The sequence below is a fragment of the Macrobrachium rosenbergii genome, chromosome 49, assembly GCF_040412425.1.
Source record: "Macrobrachium rosenbergii isolate ZJJX-2024 chromosome 49, ASM4041242v1, whole genome shotgun sequence".
Lineage (NCBI taxonomy): Eukaryota > Metazoa > Arthropoda > Malacostraca > Decapoda > Palaemonidae > Macrobrachium > Macrobrachium rosenbergii.
The window spans coordinates 25,079,970-25,105,755 of NC_089789.1; the positions used below are offsets into that span (position 1 = coordinate 25,079,970).

Consider the following 25,786-nt stretch of genomic DNA (forward strand, 5'->3'; position numbering starts at 1 on the left):
ATATAAACAAATACAGATGTAACTCATCTTTTCAGACTTCTGTATTTACCAGCTACATACATTATTAAGATGAATTTTTGCTATGGTAGCTCTTTAGCTGTGATATATTTTTGGAAAAATTTGTAAACTGAAGGTTAAGTAAACGGTACAGTTTACTTTGTGCTAGAAACTATGTGGAATTATTGTCAGTTGTGGGATATCTTGAAAATTTTCAAGTGCAGGTTATATTATGAGGTCTTGGTTGCATATCAAACTTTGTTACTTATGAAAGGCCAGACTCATGGATGATCTGATAAGCTGATTGGCTGTTGAATTTTTATTATTTCTAGGTACTTTATATTTCACTCTTGTAAATATACACAAATTTATTTTATGTTTTATTTGGACTTTAATATTTTTTTCTCTAGCTTTTCAAATTAAAAACTTACCCCAGTGTGTGTGTGAGGGGGTGGGTTGGCAGAATATGTTATTGTTTTTGACAGAAATGGTTACAGCTATAGTGTATAATGGAAATTTGCTTTCACAGAAGAAAAATTATCCTTCTACTATTAAAATAAATCTACAGTGTTTCAAGACTTTAATAACTTTTAAACTTTTTCTCATTTTCAAAAGATGTCTCACTCAAATTTTTCCATGCTCTGTCTCGAATATTATAAATGAGTAAATCAAATGTAGTAATACACAGTATTATGAAGAAATATAATTAATATCATAATCTTCCTTGAATCACTTTGTGGATCACTGATTTAGGAGAAACAGAGCACACACATAATTGACACCAACAAATAAAACCTATCAGCAACAATATTTAGTTTTCAAACAAACTGTCACCATAAATGAAAATAAGAACTGTACAATACTTCATTTAAAAGATACTAACAACAACTGGTAAGACAAAACACCAAGAGCACTACATGCATCTGCTACGTACTGGCCAGAATACAAAAAATCTTTGCAATAGCAAGCAAAACAAAGTCCAAAATTGCAGATTTCTCATTGATCTTGAATATTCAATTTTGCTTATTAAAACTAACTACAGTAGTGACATCCTGGTTCCTGACTTTTTCCAAGTACTGTATAATAATATCCATGCATTAAATAAGTACGTAAATTGTCTGAAGACACAGTGGACAAGACAGGCTCCAAATTTCTAAATAATGATAAACATTGTTTAGTAATGTTTAATCACCTGGGGCTGAGCCTGGAATAGCTCCTGGTGGTAAAACTGAAGGAGGGCGAACACATCTTAGTGCGGCAAACAGGGGCCTCCAACCAGAGCGAATTTCAGGGGTACAGCTCTCCACAAATTCACAAATACTGCTTATAATCTGGTAAACAAAGGTGAAAAACGTAACTCTGAATCCGCCTAAAATTACATATTTCAAAAACTTAAATGAAAGTTGATGAAGAATATCAGTTAGTATGCAAAGAAGTTATAATTTAATGAATAAGATTATTACCTGATCCTGTATGTCAGCATCACACAGCTCAAGGCAGAGAAGATTTTCAAAGGGTTTAAAGAGAGCTTCATTGAAGTGAAAATGCGGCAATTCTGTGTTGTTGCTAAGCAAAGCATTCACGACATCATGGATAGCGCTAACTGCTTTTTTGCTAACAGCCCCATCCTTGTGGCAAGCAGCCTGTAATATAGGTAATAAAAAGATAAAAAAAAAAGTGGTAGAAATGACCAATAAAATAATGCTGAATTCTTTATATTAGCTATATCAAAACTTTAAGAAAGAACACAGGTTAATTTTTTAAAAATTTTCATTGGAATGGAAATACCTAAACAACAGTGATTAAAAGTCAAGTAACTCATAACTTATGCTATATAGCAAACTTTCTTTGATTCTGAAAAAAATAAAACAGACTAAAAACATAATGAAGTGACACATTTAGAACATCATTCCTTACAACTTATTTCAAAGTATAGGTATTTCATCTTTGGAACTTCAGCTGCAGCTGAATCTGATTGACGCAAATGCCTCTTACTATGATATTAGCTGCTATTTAGTAAAGGATTGCTAGATTTGCAATTAACTTTGCTACAATTCATCTCTGAAGTTTATGACATGATATACAATGATGTAACTCCAAGATCTTTGCTAAGTGGCCTCAAGAAAAAGTTGGTAAATACTTTCTCTCTCTCTAGATAATTCTTGATTTAACAGCAGCTGGAGGAAAAATGTGCCAACTGATTACCTTAGAGTTCTGGCTGTTTAAATACTGGATACAAGGAAGTTCACTGTATAATCTAGTCCTGTTGTATGATGCAGATAGGGTGGTTTTGATAATTAATACTTTTCACTGTCTTACCTCCATAAAGTGAGGACCAGCAACTGCCCATGCTCTCATGATGTGAATTAAAGGTCTTCCTGACCTGACAGCTCTGAGCATTACTTCTGCTAATCTATGTAACAGCAGAATATCTCCACCCTTCCCTCTCAGTAAGTCAGTACTATTTCCTGATGTACTCTGAAACAACAGGAAAACATCTTAACCAAGTTTTTGCAAGACTTATCCAAGAAAAAATATTTTAGTAATACAATATACTGCTACTGTAGTGATGTACTTGAATGAATTATGATAGTTGGTATTTTAGAATTTATGTTACCTCTAGTATGTCTCAAACCCAAAGTTAAATACCTTTGCAATTTAATAATATTAAAAGCCAACAATAATTTACATCACCATCTTAACAACACTTATGTTACTACTGTAATCATTACAGAGGAAACATTTTAGAGCAATTTGCTATGATACAGCATATTAAAATATATACAGTACTGTAAAATATTAAAAAGTCATTCTCCTGAAGTAAACAATCCAACAACTTTACCTTTTTCTTGGGCCATATAATAAGCCCTTTCTGAGGAGTTTGCGGCAACATACGGGAAAACAGTTGAGCTTGTGAAGCTGCACATAGTTCAGTTAAAAAGCTTACTAATGATGACATGTTTAGTTTTGTAGCTGCATCATCAAACAACCTAGAACAATATTTCAATATATGAACAAATCTACTGAAATAGAAAATGTATTTTGATAAACCTAGATATACCAATAGTTTGCTTCCTCATTTCCTTTTGGAAACTGCAAAATACACTATAATATTACATATGATACTGTCTCTTGCAGCCTTCATATGATTGAGTACTTAATTGAAATCTTCATTTATCAATGTAATGTTTTACAGAAACTCTCTGAAAAGCTGTATGAAAGAAGTAAGAACAGTAAGGCCTTATTGCAATTTCAAGGAACTAAGGCCAGATAAGAAAGAGTTACTAAGAAGCTGTAACAAACACGTACCAACCACAAATACAGAAATTTTTGGAAATAAATTACACTTTTCTACAAACCCATTACTGTACTCAATAGCGTAACTCTGCAAAAAACAGACCTAGTCACAATGACTTGATAGATCTTGAAAATAGAAAAGCCAAACTATGCATGAGTCAGCCTAACTTCACTGTCCAGGGGAAAGGAACGCACTGATACAGGCAATTTTGACAATAAAACATGTTTTATTGAGAAAACAAAGTTAGTCTGAATTGCAATTTAGGAGAGGAAGAAGCTGATGTGGGTCTGAAAAGAACAGGAGACCTATAAGCAAGAAGTCTAATCCCCTGTACAGGCAGCAGCAACCTTAAAAAAAAAAAAAATTTAATTACGCTTTTATTAAAATGCACTAGAAAGTAAAAACTAATTTTTTGAGACACACCAGGATTTTCTTACAATTAATCATGTCTACAAAAATAAAAGTGTTCGCACCAAACATGGAAGGAAATGCTACAAGAAATTTCCTTCCATGTTTGGCACCCATGCTTTTATATTTGTAGACATGATTAATTGAAAGGAAATCCCAGTGTCTAAAAAAATTATTTTTTACTTCTTAGTGCATTTTATTAAAAGCATGTTTAAAATTATTTTTTCATATTTTTTATTTTATACTCTTTAGTTTTGACAGAAACTGTAACTGATTTATGATTGTAGCTAATGAAATTGAACATAATATCCTGTCGAGCCAAAGAAGGTTTGAAAAATCCGAAGAGTTATTAACTTATTCTACCGAGTCAAAGAAGGTATGAAAAATCTGAAGTTTCATACAAATCTTGAGATACTGGGAGAGGTCACTGTAGGGTCACTATAGGTCACTGCTGACCTACTGATCATGTAAGGTTGCACTGTCACCAGGATTGAGTAACCATGCAAAATTTCAAGTCCATCGGACGAAGGGAACAGGTAAAAAATTGAGTCACAAGCTTTGACCCGAACAGATGCAGAAGTCAAGTTAAATAAATGCATGTAAATAGCGGTAGTGTCCTTTAAGTAGTGGATCTGCAAAGGAAGCTATAGCCCAAGCCAGTAAATTTCCCCAGCACAAAAAAATGGGTACTCCTGGAAACACAATCCTCCAAGAATGCCAACATTATGAGGGTGATGTAACAAAGAGAAGGATGAATGTCATGGATCCCTCTCAACCAGTGGTAGATGCCCCACAACAATGTTAGGTCCAAAATAATAAACATCAAGAAATTTATGGGCCACATCACAAATAAAATCTTGCAAAAGTACTCTGGCTATGCCAAGTACCTGAAGCATAACAGAGAGCTCCAGACTATACATAAAGGCCATGGAGGAGGAGAGCACTTGAACCTCTTGGGCCCTAATCTCCAGCTGCTATAAGGCCCTCCTGGGAAACAGCCAAATAAGGCCATGAAATAACATACTGAACCCAAAAGGAAATAGAATATTTAAGCAGGACAATTCTGGCAATTTGTGCGAAGGAAGAGATGAGCAGACGAGAAGGTGGTTAGAAGGGTTCTATCTGCTAGTGATACAACTTAAGGGCTCTTACAAGGCACAAAAGGCTATCTGCAGGAGGTGAGGACAAGGCAGGAATGGCAAAGGAACCCAAAAGCAAGCCGTCTTTGCTAGAAGGATGGGTTTTGGTCACAAAATCCTGAACAACAAAGGACCCAAGGAAGACTAATGGCTGGAATGAAATCATTTGCCTGAAATAGCCTTGAGCCTACTGACACCCTTAATGGGGGCCAGGGCAATCAAGAACACAGCCTTTAAACTCAAATCCAGGAAAGAGGCATCCAACAGGGGTGCATATGGCGGTATAGTGAGGCTGCACAGCATCAAAGTCGAGTTCCAACTTGGAAGGTTAACAGAAGACCAGAGAGACTGGACATAGAGCAGAGTGATACGATTTAATTCAAAGAGGGAGAGCTCCTTGACATTAATGAGGTACATGAAGAAGCAGACTCTGGATGACTGTGAAACTGGTGGGAGTGCGGCTACTTCAAAAAACACTTCCAAGAAAGAAAAAGCCTGGAAAAGTCCACAATGTAATCTAGGAGTTCTGTTGCAGCCAAAATGAGCTGATGAGAGACACTGAGTGTTTGCTGACACCTGAAGCTCCATAAAAAGACCTGTCTAAGCAATGCAAATGGAAGAAACATGTAGTCACCCAGACTACTCCAGGTCTGGACAATGGCATCTAGTGCCCAAGCTGCCAGGTTCAGCTGTGAAAACAGTATAATGGTAGCTTGGTATTTAGTGATGTGGGGAACTGATCCACCAATGTTGTCCCCCACATTTGCCACTGGGCCTTGCAGACATCTGCATGAGGAACCACTCCAAAGAAAGAATATGACAAGCCCTATTGAGTGTGTGTGTAAGCCAAGATGTTGTGAATCCTAAGGACAAGCCAAGGAGCAATAGTGGTCTTGTGACTTTCTTCCCATGTGAAGATCACAATGGTTAACAAGCAAAGAGACTATCCTTGTCTAGCCCTGGGTCTGCAGGTAAGTGATGACAGTGGCGTTGTCAGCTATGACCCCGTTGCAGTGACCCACAAAGACCGATATGAACACTTAGAGTCCTAAGAAGACTGCTTGAAGCTCCAAGTAGTTTATATGGCTGTAGCTCTCCTCCCTGAATCATACTCTTCTTGCTTGTGACTTCAACAAGCAGGAAACCCAGCCCACATTTGAGGTGGTTCAAAAAAATAAAGTATTCAAGATCTGATGAAACTAACTGAACTCTCTTCAGCAGATTCTGGTGATCCTGTCATTAAGAAATATCATATAGCTCAGACTGTGGTTGGGATCCAGAAAAATGGAGACATCAACACCAGTTTCCAACATAGAGCCACCTAAGCTGGAGGGAGCTACGGTAATGTGCAAGTAACTGTTAGAAGCCAGGCTCTCTAAGGACACCAGGTGACCTGTCAAAGGGCTAGATCAGACTTCAAAATTGATCGTCAGGCCCTAGGACAGATAAAAGTCCAGAAGCCACCGGTGCTTCTCCAACTTTTCTCTCCAAGAAGTCAGGCTAAGTCAAATCATATTTGGTTATGGCTTTGTGGCACACTAGTGGCAAGAGCAGGAACCAAGTCCAGAAGGGCCACATATAAGGGAATCTACAGGGAAGCATTCAAAGAAGTGCAAGCAGGCAAGGCAGGTCAAGCAGGAGAAGAATCATTCATAGAGGAAAAGGAAGAAGACCTAATCAGGTGCTGATGCAACTTGTGATCCTAAGCGGCAAGAAGAGAACTGATGGGTGGATGAGAAGAGCCTGAAGGATGATGAGAGGAAATAGGGGACCAGAGAGATGCGAGGGAGGCTCCTTTGGCTGGAGAATAAGGGTGCAAGCCTTGGTCATGCTTGGGGAATTAAGTACAGTAATACCCTCCAACTGAGAAGAATCTTGAAGTTGCGGAGTGAGATGTGGCAGCTGGATACAAGAACAGTCAAGAACATGGGAGCAGTTGTGGAAACAGGAACAGTCAAGTACTGTACATGGGAGCAATTAAGATTGTACGAGCATTGAGTACATGACAGCAGAGAAATACACACCTGCAGTTGAATATGAAGCAGGGACTGACATAGTCCTCTAGGCCAGACAGGTACATGAAGGCAATCACCTAAGAAGAAGAAGTTGAAGCAGATGTCAAACCTACCAAGGCAGGAGGCACCATTACTGGCAGTGAAAGACTGCCTGAGGTGCCATTGGAGTGATGGATTATGAAGTCACAATCTACTCATTCATGGACGACTCAACCATAGGAAGGTACTGGTCTTACAGGACAACTTTGTCAAGTCTTGTAGGAAAGTGTCAGCTGTTGAACAAATGAAATCCATCAATGAAAAAGGGATAGCAGAAACAGGAACCAGAGCAGAAACCCAAGTAAGAGGAACTAAAGCAGACATGGAAGGAGTGGCAAACAACGAGACCAGCAGATTTACCCTGACATGACTGGGAAGAAAAATGTGGGAGTTGAGACTGGCAATGGGTGACTACTTTCACTAATCACTCTTGACTGAATGAGGAGGCATTGTGGAGGAGGAAGCCTCATCAAAATAGATTTGAGACTTGAGTCATGGCTACAGAGCAACAAGATGAGACAATAACTTCATACTGAGTATGGCCAGAAAAGCATCATCTACGTTAGAAGTCAACTTCATCAATGAAGAAGGGATGGCAGGAAAACAGGAATAGCCAAAGAGGAGAGTAAGAATAATGAAGGCAGATATGTAAGGAACAGTAGACAAGGCGGCCAGCAGATCCCTCATGTAACCCAGAGATCATCAGAGAAGATAAGGACATCCATAGTCGGGAGTCCCTATCAGGTGAGAAAACAGCTGGAGTCAAGACTAGCAATGGGCAATGCCCATGACAGCCATGTCACACAGCAATGAGAAGAAAAGGAGTCTGGTGAATTACCAACAGTGTAGACAGGAGCTTGCTGCTTACATGCATGCCAGTGATGTACAAGTACCACTGATTTAAAAACCAGTTTTCAAACATTACATGCTTCTTATGGTGCGGGGAAGGTGGGAACACTATTAGCCCCTGCATTAATGACTACAAATGTGGATCCTTATCCAAGGATGACATATATGAGCTGCAGAACTTAACATTCCTCCTTACGCAAGTATAATGAGGCCTTTTTAACAATAATTCTGAAGGCATATACATGGCAATTATACCAGATTACAAAACATACGAAACCACTTAAAACTAGATCACCAAGAAACAAAAATAGCTAAGACAGAGATGATAACATAAGGTAAATGTTACCATGGACTAGGCAAACATAACCAAGTAAGCAAAACACCTCACTAATTTACAGAGTAAAAAAACAACCACACTTAGCTTAGGCTTAGATAAGGTGAAAAAGAATCCCAAGAAATAATTACATTGTGGATGGAATTACAGTAGATGAATTGAAAGACTCCTGAAAACTCAAAAAGATAGTACTTACAGTAACACAATGGTTACTCAAAAGATGAAGAAAAATGAACAGTGAAACATGAAAGGAAATTAATGGCACAGCACAGAAAATGAAAAAATTCATGTTAATCATAGGAAAGAGAGTATACTCACTCAAAAATATTTTGCAAAATACTCTTCCAGTAGTTCTGATTCACTAAACAATGACTATGTTTCATTTTCAATTACACAATGATTTTAATCATAAATTTACTGGTACAGGTACTGTTTTATTGTCCAAAGCCTACCCGGACCATGTACTCATGACATACCTTTGTTCTCTTCTCACCAAGCTGTCAAAATTCTTTAACTTTACATGTACTAATCTTTCTAATGCCAACTCACTTGCTACCTATAGGCCCCTAAACTTCCAATACCTACTTGGTTAAATTACACTTCCTGCTTTGATTCTATACCATTTCATTCCAAACTTGCATAGCTAAGAAAGGGAATTGTAAAACTGGAGTTGGTAATTGTTTGAATATGCAATTCAGCAGAGGAGGAATACTGCTCATATGTAATTTTTGTACTCTGAGAGATTATTGTGTTTAGAGACGGGAAGAGCATGGTTTTTACCTGTCAACTAATTGCGTCAAAGCACATATTGCTTTGCCTGTATCAGATGGAGACAAGAAACCACTGTTGCTTATGTCATCTTGGCTTTCTCGTATCAGTTCTTCCACATTAACGCTGCCTGGCAGAGGTGACACAGGTGCTACAAATCGATATGGATCTTCTAAACTGAAACAGATAAGAACTACTTGTTTAATTTTCTCTCTTTGTTAAGTATCTTAATAACACATTCATATATTTTTCACTTCAACAAGACTTCATATCCTGTAACAGGGACTTACGGTCACAAACTGCCAGCACTCAGGGAAATAGTGTCTCCATTAAATAAAATTATTCAGATATATTAGAGCTATAATTGGCACCCACTGAGATACTATTTTTTTTTTCATATATCTTATTATCAAATTTCATTATTTCTCATAAAAACTTTAACATATCAATAACACTCATAAGGATACTATTTTTTATATATCTTATTATTGAATTTAATATAGTTATTTCTAATACAGTAAAAAGCTTTAACTATCATAACACCCAGAGGGATACTATTTTTTTTATATCTTATTACTGAATTTAATATAATTATTTCTAATGCAAAACTTTCACATAAATAAAGTTGATTTTACTCAAATTAGTCTTTTATAGTTATAGCATACAGTACACTTCTAAATCTGAATTCAAATACTGTGCAGATGACCACAATACTGTACAGTATATCTAATAAGATCTTTATGTGGCAAAGTATAAGGAAGAGTAATTAAATCAAAAGTACCGGTAATTAGATGCAGACTTTAACTGTAGTCTACTCTAAGTGAATTTAAATTACACTGTGTTAGCCATACAGGACATTCACACAATAGAACTAAGTTTTGCAGTAATTCAGTTCTATTCTTAACCAGCTGAACATTTTGTTCTGTGGATAATTACGTAGCAAGTTACTAGTTTTGGATATTTTGTATAAACATGTGCACATTATAAGCATCAATGGAAAAATAAAATCCACAACAATGTCTACATTACAAATGTTAAAGCTTCATGCTAAGTAGGTTCTTTTAAGCTCTGACCTTTAGCATTTTTTTAGTCAGCAATTTGTAATATATTAAAAGCACACAACTGTTGGATTTATTACTCCCTTGAACATTTACATTAGTGTGTTACATTTTCCAATAATAATAATAATAATAATAATAATAATAATAATAATAATAATAATAATAATAATAATAATAATAATAATAATAATAATAATAATAATAATGTATGTAAGTAAGCTACAGGCATACATACATAAAAAAAGTCTTTGGATTCATGGAGTTGTGTGCAGACAGTGTAATTTGTGCTTCATGAGAAACAGAGGAACCATCTACAGTAGTTAAGTGTGTAAAGATTATGAAAATGGCAGGATGCCCAGAAGGTGACAGGTAGGGATGAGTTTTAAATGAAACGAGTGCAACAAGCAAATGGATCTAGCATAGCCTATCAGCACAGCTGGATGAATAAACTAACTGGAAATGAAGGTGGAAAATAGCATTTAATTGTTATGTGCAAAAGTTATCAAAGAACAGGTTGGCTAAGGTGTGAAGAAAATCCTGTTTTGGAAACATCGTTTGGGAAATCACAGGTGGCATACTATTTCAGTATTTCCCATCCCTTGTTAACATGTTTTGACCATGAATATTGTCAAGGAGGGCAAACTTCCAAATAATAATAAAGTATCACAGGGAAAGTGGTTAAGTAATATTAACCTTGCGATGAAAAAATTTGCTCATTATGTATAAAGGTAAACAGAGGAAACACTTAACCTGAAGAATAAAATGTGAATGATATGAGCAACTAATCAAAGGAGGGGGATGAGTTTAGGGTCTTACTTCAGCAGCTAGTGCTTTAACAGCCCTTCTGTTACCACCTGATCACCAAGGACTCTGGGATGACTGCTCTATTGCTATTTGGAGCTATGATTTTCTTTGCATTGATAACTTATAATTTACTCCAGAAAATTAACTCTGCTTGTAGATTACTGATAATTTACTATGTCAGTTACAACTTGCATATAAAAAATTACCTAGACTAACCTGAAAATGTCAGGAGGTGACCCAACTTCAGACTTCTCTTTATTTAAAGATGGAGGAGGAAGTCTAGTTGGGAATGACTGATATCCACTATTACTGCTGAAGAAACTGTGTTCTAACTCAGCCAAGTACACACAGCACCTGAAATGGTTATAAAAGGGATTTTTCATCAGCTTCATAAAGAATGACTAAATTAAAGTTTACATTAGTAAGAATTCTTGCTGATTCCTTGACTGATAAGAGAAGACTTCTGAGAGAGAAATATAATACTCTACATACTGCAATACACTAATTTTTCATACAGAGGACAATGATATGTTACTTAATAGTGCTTAATAGCCTTACACTAGCTCTGGTCCTACAGAGAGAGAGAGAGAGAGAGAGAGAGAGAGAGAGAGAGAGAGAGAGAGAGAGAGAGAGAGAGAGAGGAGAGAGATTTGTTCCAAAAGGTTTATTTAACCCACTACCTGAAAAAGATCATTATAGAAACCACAAAAAATATTACATTTTGAATTACAAAATTGGCCATATAACACATGAAATAGTCCAAAAGCAATCTGGGGACTCTACAAAGTTTATAGTATAGGAAGTAGTGGCCAGGCAAATAGTGTGATACAAGGCCATATATACATGTACAGTAGTCATGATTTAACCATTACCTTCAGTTATATCACTATACATGATTAACTATTTTTAATAATTTTATAGTTTCATTATTGGAAAATCATTATTGGAAAACTTTTTTTACACAAACTTTAAACTAAACAAATCCCATTCAAATTTATGGAAAAACTATTTTAGATTCAAAATTGCTAAACTGATGTACATCAAACTAAATGGGAATATATCAGAGTAAGCAAGGCTTCTGAACAACATAAAGGTTTTTTTTTTTTACTGCCAAATGAAAGCACCAAAAATCTAACTAATCTGCCATATGATATTTGAATGTTATTCAAGATAGAATGTGAAAGATTCAGGTTCACATTACAATACAATTATTTTACAAACATGTACAAGGTATCACAATACATACTTGAATATATGAGACCAACAATCGGGAGCATGAGAACCTAGCTCCAGGCCTGAAGACATCATAACATGAACTGAGAGCAAATGAGCTGTGTGTAGACGCTGAGGCTTTTTAGAAATAGAAGGAGACCTCAAACGACTACGTCTTGGTGTACTGATCGGATTGCGCTCATCATTTGGAAGGCAAGCAGATGACAACAATGAAAATACTACCCCACATCTATTTTGCAAACCTGTTGGAAAAAAAATTGATCATAGAGTAAAACAAATAAAAAATGGATACATTAAAAATATTTTTTTAAACCTCATATATACTGATGGATATATACTCTACCAGCAAATTTTAATCTTCATCTCTGCCAATGAACTACTGCCTACTAGCAGAGATCAGAAAGCTGTTCTTTTAAATTACTGGCTGGAATGCTAGTGGTACTACCCAAAATCCATACAGTGCCAGAGGCATCAATAGCATTAGAACTTTGGAATGTACTGGTGATAGGGATAGTGGTACTTCCGGTACAGTAGTATTTATTTTAGATTAACAATCTGTGCCTCCCCTTACCATGACTTCTACAAAAATCTCAGTACAGTACAAGAATATTTGGGGCTTAAATGTTTCAAGGAAAACTTAAAAGTATTATATCTTATAAACGTGTCACTCTCTAGTAAAAATCTTTCCACATATCCATGTTTATGGTTCTGTTACTTCTGTATTGTTATTTCTTACCCCCACAAAAAATACAAGGATTTTCAAGACATCACTGTTCAACCCTGCTTATTTTGGTTCAAAAATGTCTTCCCACCAAGAACCAAAATTATCATGCTGCAGTTTAGATAATTCACTCATTACCAGTGCCAACATTTGCAGGGAATGTTAATGTATCATGGGCATCTGTGCACATTTGGAAATGGCAAACTTAGGGAAATAGCAGTCATTACACATATTTCTTAAACAAATTACAGTTCAGTATTCATCAAATATGATTTACTTCTCTAATTATGGTGTAAGATGTCTAGTAGTAACAAAAATTCCTAAATACAAACTCCAAATGAATTGACAAAAAACCATATTCTTGTCTTATGGATACACATTATCTAGGCTTGGAAAAAAATATTACCAAAACTGATATTGCAAACATTACTTATGTAATAGTAATTGTCTGAAATGAACAAAAACACAAAACTACTTACCCAATACATTTGCTAATCGAGCAGCTGACTGAAGAGAATTTAGACACTGAGAAAGTAATTCCTGGGATTTACGAGACTCCTCTCTAACTCCTTCCCCTCCAATGAGTAGTCGCAAAGGAGCAGTCAAGCCTCCGCTTCCTCCAACACTACCCAAAACAGCACCCAAAACTCCAACAACACTCTCCCAACAACAGGTAACGACACGTCGACTAAGTTTCATTCCTAAAGGAATATATAATATACAGATCATACAAGATTGAAATCCTGAAAACAAGAAAAGGTAGGTTTCAAAACCACTAGTGAAATTTTACACCTTCATAAATATAAAGACTTCTTTTTTAATATGAGTTGTATGTGCATGAAACAAACTTTGAACTCTGTAACTAAGTATTTTTGGCACAAAGTTCACCAGTTCTGAAAGGTAGATATCAAAACCCAATACTGTACCACTAATAGAAAGCCAGAAAAAGTCAACAGTAAAATGTTCCATCTGCTTCAAAATGGAATGACTAAATTACCAGCTGAAGATATTCACCCAGTGAGAATCTATCCTTAGCACTCTGAACTCTGCACTATCTATTGTAACCCTAGGATAGTATTAATTATTTTCAAGGAGGCTCATACATATTAAAACTAATCAGAATATCTGTAAACTATTAAAGTAGTAAAGTATATTTGAACTCCTTTTGAGGCATATCTGTAGAGAGGTATCACTGACAGTTTACCTTTAGTGACATTGTATATTTACTGTATATGTTTATATATTTATATTTATATATAAATTTATATGTATACTGTATATATAAATATATACAGTATGTATATATATATATATATATATATATATATATATATATATATATATATATATATATATATATATATATATATATATATATATATATATATATATATTATTCATTGTTAACTGAGATCTACAGCACTAAAGCAAACAAATGAAACATTTGTATGGACGTACAATCAAGAGATTTGCTGTGAAGCATATCTTTGGAAATTAACTTCCTTTACATAGGTGTCTTTAGGCTAAATTTGAATTTTATTTTTGTTGTTTACAGGCAGATTTGAATTGGAGTTAATTTATTTTTTGTTGGTAATCATGACATCTGTTTACTTAAATTTACCTAAAGTATATACCACAGAATCACATTAGTTGTTACACTATTGACATATAAGAACACTGATGGGGTGAGAATGTGGAATAGGGAGGGTAGATGATTCTCATTTAATGGCACTTGTTAAGAGTAACGCTCATTTAACGCCAAGTGCAATTTCCCATAGGTGCCATAATAATAAGGTTTTATTGTGAATGGGGAACCAAGTGAGTTTAGAAATGTCAAAAGTGCTGAGAACATCTGAGGCTAATGATTTCATTATCTTTTTAATTTTATGGTGCATCATTTTGTGTGGATCTGCTGGCTCTCTTATGGTTTCTTGATCAAACTGGAAATAATGACTTTACACAAAAATGGAATATTTTAGTAAAAAGTACATTATGTATGCTCTCTTCATTCTTAAATATGAGCATCAAACCATAAAATACAAATATCTAAATATAATGTTTTTAATAAAAGCAATTATTCTGCCTTATATAATAAATATGGTGATACACTAAAATGTGAAGTGGTTTTAAACTTAACTTGAATCTTTTCTAAAAACTTACCAGCAAATACATCTGGGGGCCGTGTGACATTAGAAGCAGCTTTCTCAAGACGTCTGTGATCTGACAAGAGTTGACTTTTCTGCTCTGTGCTACCTAATCCATCCAAGTCTACAATGAGAGAAAGATTAGAGATATCTATTTGGTTATTAATGAAGCAAGGCTTGGGATCCAGTTCCATCAAAGAGAGTTTTGGAAGCTTGGATTACCCGTATACAAGATAATTAATTTTAATAAGAAACAAGAAAATTAAGTATCTTATTCTTAAAGAATTTCTCCAAACATATCTGAAAAGTAAAACAACTAGTTTCTCATGATATATTTTTTTGACAGTAGAGCTGCCGTTTGTCCTCAAAGGAGTTACTCTCATGGCCCCTCCAGGGCTCCATGAGACAGACCTACCAGTCTAAAAGAATTCTCTTGTACAGTAGTTGGTCTCAGCCAGAACAGTGCTGGTTGGCACAATGCTGAGATATTGCTATGGAAAGCATAATTGCCAAACCATATTGGGTATCTGGAATAAAGGATATGGTTGACAACCTGCGACTTCACCTTGGACCGAAATTTTATCTGGGTTGTTGTGATTTACTTATTAGAAGCTAAGACATTTTGTCACTGGTTAATTTCAATTGTAAGCCCCTTTGAGGACAAACAGCAGCTACACTTTCAAAAAACAGGTTTTAATAGGAAAAATCCTATTTTTGGTGGCTCCTGTGAGTCCTCAAACCCACCCACTTTCCCTGACGAAAAGGCATAGGACTGCAGTGAACATTTGTCTTGCCCAGACCTGGTGTGTTAATAAGTAAAATGGTCGGCATGTGCACTGTTACCACATGGGTGTTAGATGGATGAAGGGAAAACTGAGGCAGTTGCTGTAGACAAGAGACAAAGCCCTCTTGTCTTGAGTACTTTATATTCTATCATTGTGCCAACAAGAACTATTCTAACCGAGACCAACTACAGGAGAATTCTTTGAGGTTGGTTGGTCTGTCTTATGGAACACTAGAGGGATCACGAGAGTAGCGCCTTTTAGAAATCACACTGAATACCAAAAATAGGTTTTTCTTAAATCAAAACTTGTTGTACTACAGTACACTGTATTAACACAGGTCTTCTATTTTCCAATAAAACATTTTTTTTTTACTTAAATCATTCTAAAAATTTCAAAAGGCAAATCCATTTAATAAAATTGTACTGTAGTTTTTTCATGAGAAGCAGAACATCTGCAAACAATACTAAGCCTTAAATGTTATTAAAAACAAAGAAAATGAAGGAAGAACATGAAGATACAAAACATAAGGCATCATGAATCTGATTCCTCACACACTTTGGGAGGTCTTGGCCTCCTTTCCTCTTGCTTTTATAGTAAGCCTTCACAATATTAGTTTACTGTAGAACTAAGCACTACCTGTAAGGCATATTACCCTTCAAACTTAATCTAGTTTCAAAGGCTGTACCACTAATTGTGACTTAGTAAAAGTGTTTAATCATTTGCAAAAATAAACCATACTGTATACTATATGCTAAAAGAAAAGAGACAACCAAGTGCAAATGAACCATTACAAGTGCAGTATCAAATAGTAAGTCAAAATAATTCAAAAGCACACAGGTACTAGAAATTTCCCATCACCAACTGAATGTAAAACATATTACCATAGTCACATTTATGGTAGCATCGCATGCCATACTCCAACTCTGATAAAAGCGAGATGAAAAATTAATACCAGGTTTCACTGCTAAAAAATCTCAAAGACAAAAGATGAGGCAAAGCAGGTAAAAAATTTATCAGAGTACTGTATAATTTCACTGAGAATGTTTTTACAACTGAAGCACAAAATATGTAGTCTAAAATATCATATTTTATCATTGCAAAAAAGAAGCATTGTATCAAATTCAGCAAACTGAAAATGTTTACTAGTGGACATTAAAAAGAATGAAATGATTTTGCCTGACAATAATTTCTAGGTATATTACACATTTGCTAAGATACCTAGAGTTACCTCAGCCCCCTATTTCACCTTGCCCATCATTTGAATTAAGTACAAAGTAATTACAGTATTTCATACATGTGAATATTTGGAAAACAAATAACAGCAGTTGTTTATAAGCTACAGAAAAATGGAAATGGTTAGTTTTTTATTTTGGAGCCAACATGCTCACAAATATTTCTCATTAAAGGAAATTTTTTTGTAATCTACAAGACTGTGAGTAATGACAGCTAATCCACCTGGAACTCTCATGAATGTGCATAAATTTGCTGTAAGTATAACTAACATTCACTCATCTTTATTTGAAAAAAGCATAAATATGAATATATTGCAAGTAATTACCAGCAAGCTATGTAGGGTTAAAAACCCAAGTTTTTATAGCAAAATAAATTTACCCACAGTTGACTGTCCTAAAACTCAACAGTCCTTTGTCCACCAGAGAGAAGAACAAAAAGAATCCTCACATGTATCATCTGGAAGCATTAGTAAGAATCAATCTCTTTCTTCACTGTTCAAGTAGCCTGGATATGAGGCAGCAAGAATGAGGTGCTGGGAGTTGGGTATTCATACTAAGTCTGATGGGTTTGTATGAAAAACTCATTGTGTTGTAAAGTCTCAATTTGTTTCATCACATGCCCAATCATAATTATCCAGAATCATGATTTAGGTGGGAGGCTGAAGTGCTGTTTGTGCATATTTGTGGGATCCAAGGGAAAACTTGGGACTGTATGAGTCAAAAGATCAAGGTTCAATTATTTCAAAAGGTTACTTGGATGAGTGGAAAGTCAAATAGTAAAACAAGGCACCTGTACTGGTAAACTCCAATTATGGTGTTGAGATCAACTGACCAATCATTTGGGATATATTTACATGAACTACTTTTGCCTGGCATGAAAGAAAGGATGAGGATGAAGTTAAGAATTAGAAGACGAAGGCTTCCCAACTTCTTTCCTTAATACTAAAGGTTGGCCTACAGCCCTTACCAGTCCCAAGTAAAAATCCATCCATAAGTGCATTGTATCTCTAAGATGAAATTCAGCAAAAGTAGACTGGCACTGCTAGGTACTCTAAGTATAATTGAAGAGACACAAATATTGTATTATATTTAAAAAGAACTGATGAGGAAGGACCCAAACCTAAAACTCTCTCTCTCCTAATCATCTAATATGTTCCTGTACCTCTCACGATGACATGTCTTATTGTGAAGTAATATTTTTTAAAACTTACTTCTTACACTGGCCTGCAGAGAAGAAAAACCTGATGTTGTCATCTTTAAGGTCCTTAGTTCTCTGCAGGTGGTGGTGAACTGCCCTCACTGGACAAAGATCATCCTCATTACCCAAGATCAAAGATTAGGAAGGAATGGAGAAAGAAGCAATCATAAGGTCCTAACTACTAGCTGCTTGAATCATGGCCATGAAATCAGGAGAACCAATCACCAGCCTCTGGCCTAAGTACCTTTCCTCAGCAGCTGAGTAATCTTGATGACAAAAATGCTAGCAGAAATACTGTCTTCATCATGAGGTCCAGTAACAAAGACTCACACAAGAAGACCAAGGAGCAATTACAAACAAGTAATTCCCAGTGACTGAAAATATCTGATAACCTGAGAAGATAACACTTTTACAATAATTCACTAAGAAAGACAGTGAAAAATGGCTGAAATAAAGAGAAGAATCAGAACTAAAAAGGAAGAAAATTTGAACACAATAAGTGACAAGCTGCCAAGCAAACAAGCTGGGAAAATTCTGCTCATAATTGTGAACAGCACTGCAGAATTGGGAATTGCGAGAAAAGTGATTGGGTATTACCTGTGCTTCCAGGTGGTGCATGAGAGAACAGTTACTTTTCAATCTGGTAGGAAAAAAAGACTTTTGAGTCCAGGGACATTCAAGAATGCAAATGTGGAATATATATGATTGATGGGGGTATGATGACTTGGCTAAGGTTCATAAATCTTTTCAGTTCCTTTCTAGATCTTATTTTATTATTCCTCTTAATTGAACTTCAAATTTTATATAAGTTTTTAGAGATGTATTTTTTAGCTGTACTCTGTTAATTTGGGAAAATAACTGAAGAAAAATTGGTGTGTTTGTGCTGTCTTGCAGGTCTGGGAAAAGAAAACCTGACTGAATGAGGTAAAAAAAAAAAAAGACATCTTGCTAAGAAATAGAAGAAAGAGAAGAAAGATGGGCAATTAGAATAATATTGCATGAAGACATTACACGAAAGGTATGTCTATCTCTGGAATAATACTACTGTAGCAACTATACTATTAAAAATTATGACAAAAACATCACTTACTATGCACTAGAGCACTATTCCAACAACTCCTCATATTAATGCTATACAACAAATTTGTGTCACATCAAAGAAAACATGCATTCTTGACTGTAAATGAAAGCTCCAGCAAGTGAAAAACAAACACAAACTAAAATATTCTTATTAATCAACAATGTCAAGATAATAATCACATAGAAAATACAGCATTACTTCTAAGTGCAAAGAGAACAACAAGAAAAAGTAAAAAGAAAATGTTAAATTTAGTACCTGTTAATAAATTGATGAGGGCACAATTATGAGGAGAGTGAGGGCAATAGCCAGCCCTTTGAAGGAGACTGTCTTTAAGGACCTGACGATAAACCTCCCCAAGCCACGCTGATGACAGATAAACCAGAACCCCACTACCATGCACCATATCTACAAACTGCTCCTGCAGGTTGGTTGTTAGTAGAGTTAGAGGCATGCAAATACTGTACTATTAAATACAGTGTACTGTTGAACAGAAAAAATATTCTTTCTTCCACAATTCTTATTGCTTCAGCAGGACTATTGCTGGACTGTGAACAATATTCCACTGTTAAACTATGACCATTTCCTAAGGAAAAATGACACTCATAAGAGCTGAATGGTATTATAAGGAAATTTATCAATACCTGTATACCTGTACAAAATTATGCAGTTTTGAGAAAAGTAAGAATTATGATAAATGGATAGCACAGTGCCAATGAGGTTAAGATGAAAGGCTAAATTCTCTAATTAGAAAGCAAAAACATTAAATTTCAATTGATGTCCTTCAAATTAGTAAGTAAAGAAGCTGTGATTTCAATAAAAACCCCTTAAATCATAGGGACAGGATTTGCTAAGCATTATACAGTACCCTTATTTACAGGATGCTTTTGATTTTCATACTGTAATATTCTGCTATGGTAGTAAGAAAAATCATCAATGTTGGCTGAACAAACAATCAAAACATTGTTACAGTATATCTTTTATACTGTCATACTGCAGGTAAGAGTTGTAAACAAATTCATCACCTAAAGAAAAACAGACCTCGAGTTGTACCTATTAGTTAATTATGTGCATAGCAGCACAATCTAGAAACTACAGTATTGGCATAACCTTGTGGAGTTAATACAGCAATAATGGAACAGAATGTCCTTGTGCAAAATAATTAAATCCCTAATCACAGAAAGGTAGCTGGAATAAGAACTATTCCACTTTTCACAAAAACTGGGTAAGTAAAATAAACGGAAGAGAAGTACGTACAGTAATCTAAAAACTAGGCAAGTGTTAAGAGTTTACGTTCAGAATAAAGGAAGATATGGGTTAACAAAGAAATACATGAAATTGCCAGATCAGGAAAATTCTTTAAAGCCATAAGGTGCCTGATGATCTTGGCTATCTCATAATACCTGGCTGACAAATCATGTTCTTTTTTATATACCTATATTAGTATAATTTGACAATCCTCAGATATGAATCTTTCCCTATTTAAAAATCTATAATGCTGGAACCTTAAATTTGATGTTAAATGAGTACTGTATGACCTATCCTCAGTCTACTCAGCATAGTCTCAAGTCAACAAAGTTCTTCTCAAAGATGATATTCCATTTACTTTGCCATTTTTGTTTAATATAATACCAGACAGGCCATTCATATCAGTTCTGTATAAGGAACTGAGGGATAATCAATACTGTTCACTTGCATTGCATATTTGGCTTCTGCATCTGCTTGTTCATTACTTAAGACACCAACAACACTGGCCAACACCCAACAAACTGAAGTGAAGTGTAACAGGATGCAAGCTAACAAAGCCATCCCTGGTATTTTTGAATAGTTGAATGAGAAGGGTTAAATTGTCTATTGGCTCTAAAACACTAAAGGAATCTGAATAAACTGAAATCTCTGCCATCTATTGTTCACAAGTTCTAGAGATTTTAATGACTGTCAATTCAGCTGTAAAAACTGAAGCACTGCAGGATAATTTAGCTATAAGATACTCATCATTATGCATAACTGCAATGCCTACCCATCCTTGGTCTCTGATCTGAATAGATCTTGATGGAGTCTACGAAGTTCATTATAGGCTAAGAATTGGGATTTTATTGCTGCCTCAGATAAAGATTTCTTGCTTGCTGCTTTTGGGCACACTTATGGCTCATTAGTCTTCCACCTGGAATCTCTGGATATTGTCTTTTCATAATCTTCTAACCCTTCACAAAATGATCTACCTCTTTATCGCAACATATCTGGAAGGGTTTACTTGGGTTATGGTTGTTAAATCTTTCTAACTGACATTCTGCAAGCACATATTTAACAGAATTACATGACAAGCTTTTTAAGCAATTCATGTAGTGCAGCCAAAGTTCTACTCTTCCTAGACTCAAGAGGCATTTGATCAGTGTCCACACATATGCTCTCTACAGGAAAATTCTGATACCCCCAGAGCATTTATGTAAATCCAAGTTATGTACTACATCCAGCTTTTCAGCTCACTTCTGTAAGTACCAGAGTAAATATGGCAACCATACTCTAACTTTAACCTACATGGAGCACTGTGTAAGTTTAAAAAGGATTTTTTATCTGATTACCCATTAAAATTGGGTAAAACTTTTCAAATATCTAGCAATTTCTTCACTTTGCCCATTAAGAAGTTTGTGTGTGGAGACCAAATGAGTCTCCTGTCATATATTCCAAGAAACATCACTTTACTAGTACAGTATAGGGAATATATACCATTCATCTTCCAAGCTGTTATAACCTCCTACAGCTAATACATACTGCTAAAGTCTTTGAGGCTGAAAACTTGAATGATTTCCATATGACCATTTAGTGACAAAATCAATGGCTCTTGGGATGTGCTTACTTGCTATTTGTGGATCATGATAAATACCTGTGGGACCATCACGGGAAGAGTGGCTCATTGTTGAACTTATCACAAATATACTACAAGATCTTTGCAATAACTGGCACAATAGATGTCACAGTTTCCCTCAATGATTTTTCAGACTTTGCGCAACAAAATGCAGTGTTATTTACATCAAATACCACTTCAGTTTGCATAAAATAAAAAATTGCTTATTAAAAATCAGAGCATTTTTCTGATCCTTAGAAGTGCTTTCACTTAAAAGAAGCATGAGTGATCAATTGTGAGTAAAAGAATAATTGTTTCATTCTCAAATACACCTCACAAGTTGCACAGGTATTTTGATTTAATTCTTTAATATTCCATATTTTTCCCACATTTGCTTCGCAAAATATTTCATTACCATCAAGCCAAACTGCCCATGTATGTTTTCTGTTGAAATTTTCTAAAGAACATGCTGTGCTCATGTATTCAGCCATATTAAAAGCATTTAAAATATCAATTTCTTTTATTTTCAATATCTTTCCTATTGGATATTTTTTAATACATAGCTCTTTATAAGTAATTGAACATAATTATGAGATACTTTCACCTAATTTAAAGGTAACAACGAGCAAAATCTTTCCAGATTTTGAAGACTTAAATTTTTTCTTACTTGTAATATCAGTATTGGGTTAATTTTAACCTTTATTCAATTTTCATTTGATTCTATTTGGGATGAAATGCAGCTGGGAAGTTTAAGCAGTCTACATTGCTTCGTAATCTATTCATGTTTTTCAGTTCAATGGTATGTTAACTTCAGAAGAGCTCAGATAAAATATTAAAATCAATGAACCTGAAAAAACATAAAATAAGGTACTATCTTTAAAATACAATAAACTGAAAAAATTATAATGATCAATATGCTGTCACAGACAAATCCACTTTACTTCAGTGAACTGGGAAAGTTGAAGGCACTCAGCTCATCTACCAAAACAAAGTCTTAACCTTAAACTTTTTAAAGTGGTGCAACCTTATTTCTGTTTTTTTTTTTTATATTTTGCTAGTCAAAACTGGGGGGGATCTTAAAGGTCAAGATTATCTTCAACACCAGGAAATACAGTACATACTAGAGTACTGTAATAAAACTGCACATGTGGAAATTACATATCTTGTAAAACTCATAATACTAACAGTTCCGTTAATCCTGTCTCAATACTGTACCTGAGTTAATGGGTAGGGCAAATTTGGGTCACAATAATGGCCTCCTCTTATCAACTGGAGATTCAATGATAACATTGAATAGGCTGTTATGTAAATGCCATCAGCATTAATGATAAGATGGCTGCCTTCATCTTGATGAGTAGCACAAAAAACTCCTGTAATCAGAAAGACCACTTTGTGATAAACAGGAACATCTAACTTATTTAAACCATCTGAAAGAGAGGGGTTAGAAATATCTATCAACAACTGTGAAAAAATAAATACTTAAGACAACAAAAATTTCAGTCATAGTTAATACACACAAATTGCATTTATAAGAGCATATGTATTATTAATCTATAATCCTTACCTTCACAATATTTTGAAGAAAATTCTATAAGAGCTTGGTCAACTTCTATGGTACTACGTATTGCTAATAAAGAAGGTAAGAGGGCAGACAATGTTGTAGTAAAGTGCTTTGCATTAGCACACTCTCTTTCAGCCTCCTCATCTATGACCTGTGAAAATACAATGCACATATTAATTTTAAAACATTTTACAAGCACAAAATATTATTAGGAAGTGATTTTTGAGGATGCCATGAAAGCTATTTCTTTTATAATTCATTTCGGTGGTGTTCACATACACCAATAATGAGTCTACATGTCCCAACCCACTACAGTCCACAGGAGGGACATCAACTGGTAGTTGTCAATGAACTGACAAAGCAAGGCTGATAATGCCATACCTAACCAGCACGAACAACTGTAAGATACAAAGAAACTGGATAAAAATAAAGATAATCAAGAAACAACTTTCTACTTGAATGACTATCACTGTGAGACTTACAAGGAGGGTATCGAGATTCCAAGTTTCGTTTAGACAGTTGTTGACTTTAATCACTTGAGTAACATACAAGCTATACTTGAAAAATAGATATAATTAAGGCAAGACATGTCCTTGTTAACTCTAGACTTAGACTGCAGTCATGCTCCAGAGCTCATAAGAAATCGGAGTTGTAAGTGCTAGGTTCAGTTGATGCTACATAGGTCTTGTGAGTTGCAATTGGAGAATGCATATTGTAAGCCAATTGCCAGGGACTAACTTTTCTAGGGGGAGGAGGCAACCTATTAGCACTGCCACCTCTTGGCAGAAGGGACCAGTCTTCGAATAAACTTCTATATTGATGAGAACTCTCTTTGGATCCTTTCTTTCACTGGACAAACCAAACCCCTGTTCATTCCTAAATAAGGTGCCTTCATAATCAGTTCCAAATCAGACCTCTGGCTGACCTATGGACTAGATGCTTGCAAAGCTGAATGAGGTGGTGCTGAAGCTCCAGGGAGATGATGCCATTACAAGCTAGTCATTCACATATCTGCAGGGCCTGATACTGTTTCTGTGCACCCAAACTGCTACCAGCACAAGTGTCAAGGTGAATACACAAGTAGTGACCAGTTTGAAGCACAGGCCGCTACACTGGAAAACTGTCTTCCTCTTGATATTTCTAGATCCTCTTCGTTGTCCACTCTTACAAATTTGTCATCTATATAAAGGAGGTATTGAGAAGGTTAGGCAATGTTATTGAAAACCCTTTCCTCTATGACACTTACATTTTGAACATTTATCTTCAATAAGGGTAAAAGGTATGGAGATAGTTTCTCATGTGCTAACCTAATCAAATACATCACAGAGAACATCATGTTCTTTGATAAAGATGCTCTAGGTTTCTAAAACCACAAAACAAAGGGTTAACTTTGCTTCTTCCAGGCTTTACCTTTGACAAAGACATTCTAGGTTTTCTAAAATCACAAACCAAAGGTAAACTTTGCCTCTTCCAGGCTTAACCTTTGACAAAGACATTCAAGATTTTCTTAAACCACAAAACAAAATGTTAACTGTGCCTTTTCCAGGCTTGACCTACCTAAATAAACAGGACAGAGAAGTGTTTCCTCTTCTTTCCCCACCAAAGGGGTTAAATTTGGAATTCTTACAGTTATTGGAAAAACTTAGCCTTAACATCATACTCAGCACTAGCTTGCATAAACTTACTATTTTAATAGCCAATAGTGCTAACAAAAAGAGTGTTTCATAGTGAATACTTCAATGGAACTCATTCCAGAGGCAGAAAAGGATCTGCAGATAAAAAATTTTAGAACTTTGTCTAAATTCCAAAGACAGAATGATACCGAGTTCATGGGCTTCAATCTCAACTGACCTCAATGCCTTAAGGTGCATATCATTAGCCAGATCCAATTGCACATGATGCAATACCGAGGAAAGCAAGAACAAAAGACAACAAAAACTCTTACTGTATCTAAGAAAGTAGAGAAACTGATGTCTACAGGAGTATGGGTGCTGAAAATTCCTCTAGAATGGCACCCAAAGAAATACATAAACTTTTTCCTCTGATACAAGGCCATGGTTGTTCCCCACTTGATTAAGGATAGAATCCGAGATACCTGTGAAAACCCCCTTACTGGGAAGAAAGGGTTGAGCATCTCCATGTGGTTAAGTGTGGGATGCAGAAATTAGTGGAACAGCATTAAGGTTCTGCTTTTAAGTCTCTCCAAGCATGCCAGAAGGTCAGAAGTTGGCCTCCTACTGGAACCTGACAGCTGAATGGATCCCCAAAAATTTCTGT

General features: G+C 35.4%; 1 protein-coding gene across 3 annotated transcripts in view; it reads right to left on the reverse strand.

Moving 5' to 3' along the window:
- LOC136832182 (brefeldin A-inhibited guanine nucleotide-exchange protein 3) overlaps positions 1–25,786 on the reverse strand; it is a 101,056-nt gene that overhangs the window by 30,076 nt on the left and 45,194 nt on the right. The window contains exons 8-20 of one of the 3 annotated variants that reach the window (XM_067092942.1): positions 23,513–23,660; positions 23,164–23,318; positions 19,362–19,524; positions 16,477–16,518; positions 14,827–14,934; positions 13,146–13,367; positions 11,959–12,187; positions 10,929–11,066; positions 8,860–9,024; positions 2,840–2,987; positions 2,317–2,475; positions 1,461–1,640; positions 1,190–1,328 (exon numbers count right to left, since the gene is read on the reverse strand). In XM_067092942.1, the coding sequence (XP_066949043.1) occupies positions 1,190–1,328; positions 1,461–1,640; positions 2,317–2,475; positions 2,840–2,987; positions 8,860–9,024; positions 10,929–11,066; positions 11,959–12,187; positions 13,146–13,367; positions 14,827–14,934; positions 16,477–16,518; positions 19,362–19,524; positions 23,164–23,318; positions 23,513–23,660 (1,996 nt within the window). Of the gene's footprint in view, positions 1–1,189; positions 1,329–1,460; positions 1,641–2,316; positions 2,476–2,839; positions 2,988–8,859; positions 9,025–10,928; positions 11,067–11,958; positions 12,188–13,145; positions 13,368–14,826; positions 14,935–16,476; positions 16,519–19,361; positions 19,525–23,163; positions 23,319–23,512; positions 23,661–25,786 lie in introns of those variants that run through there. The other 2 variants (XM_067092943.1, XM_067092944.1) reach the window with 2 other exon arrangements.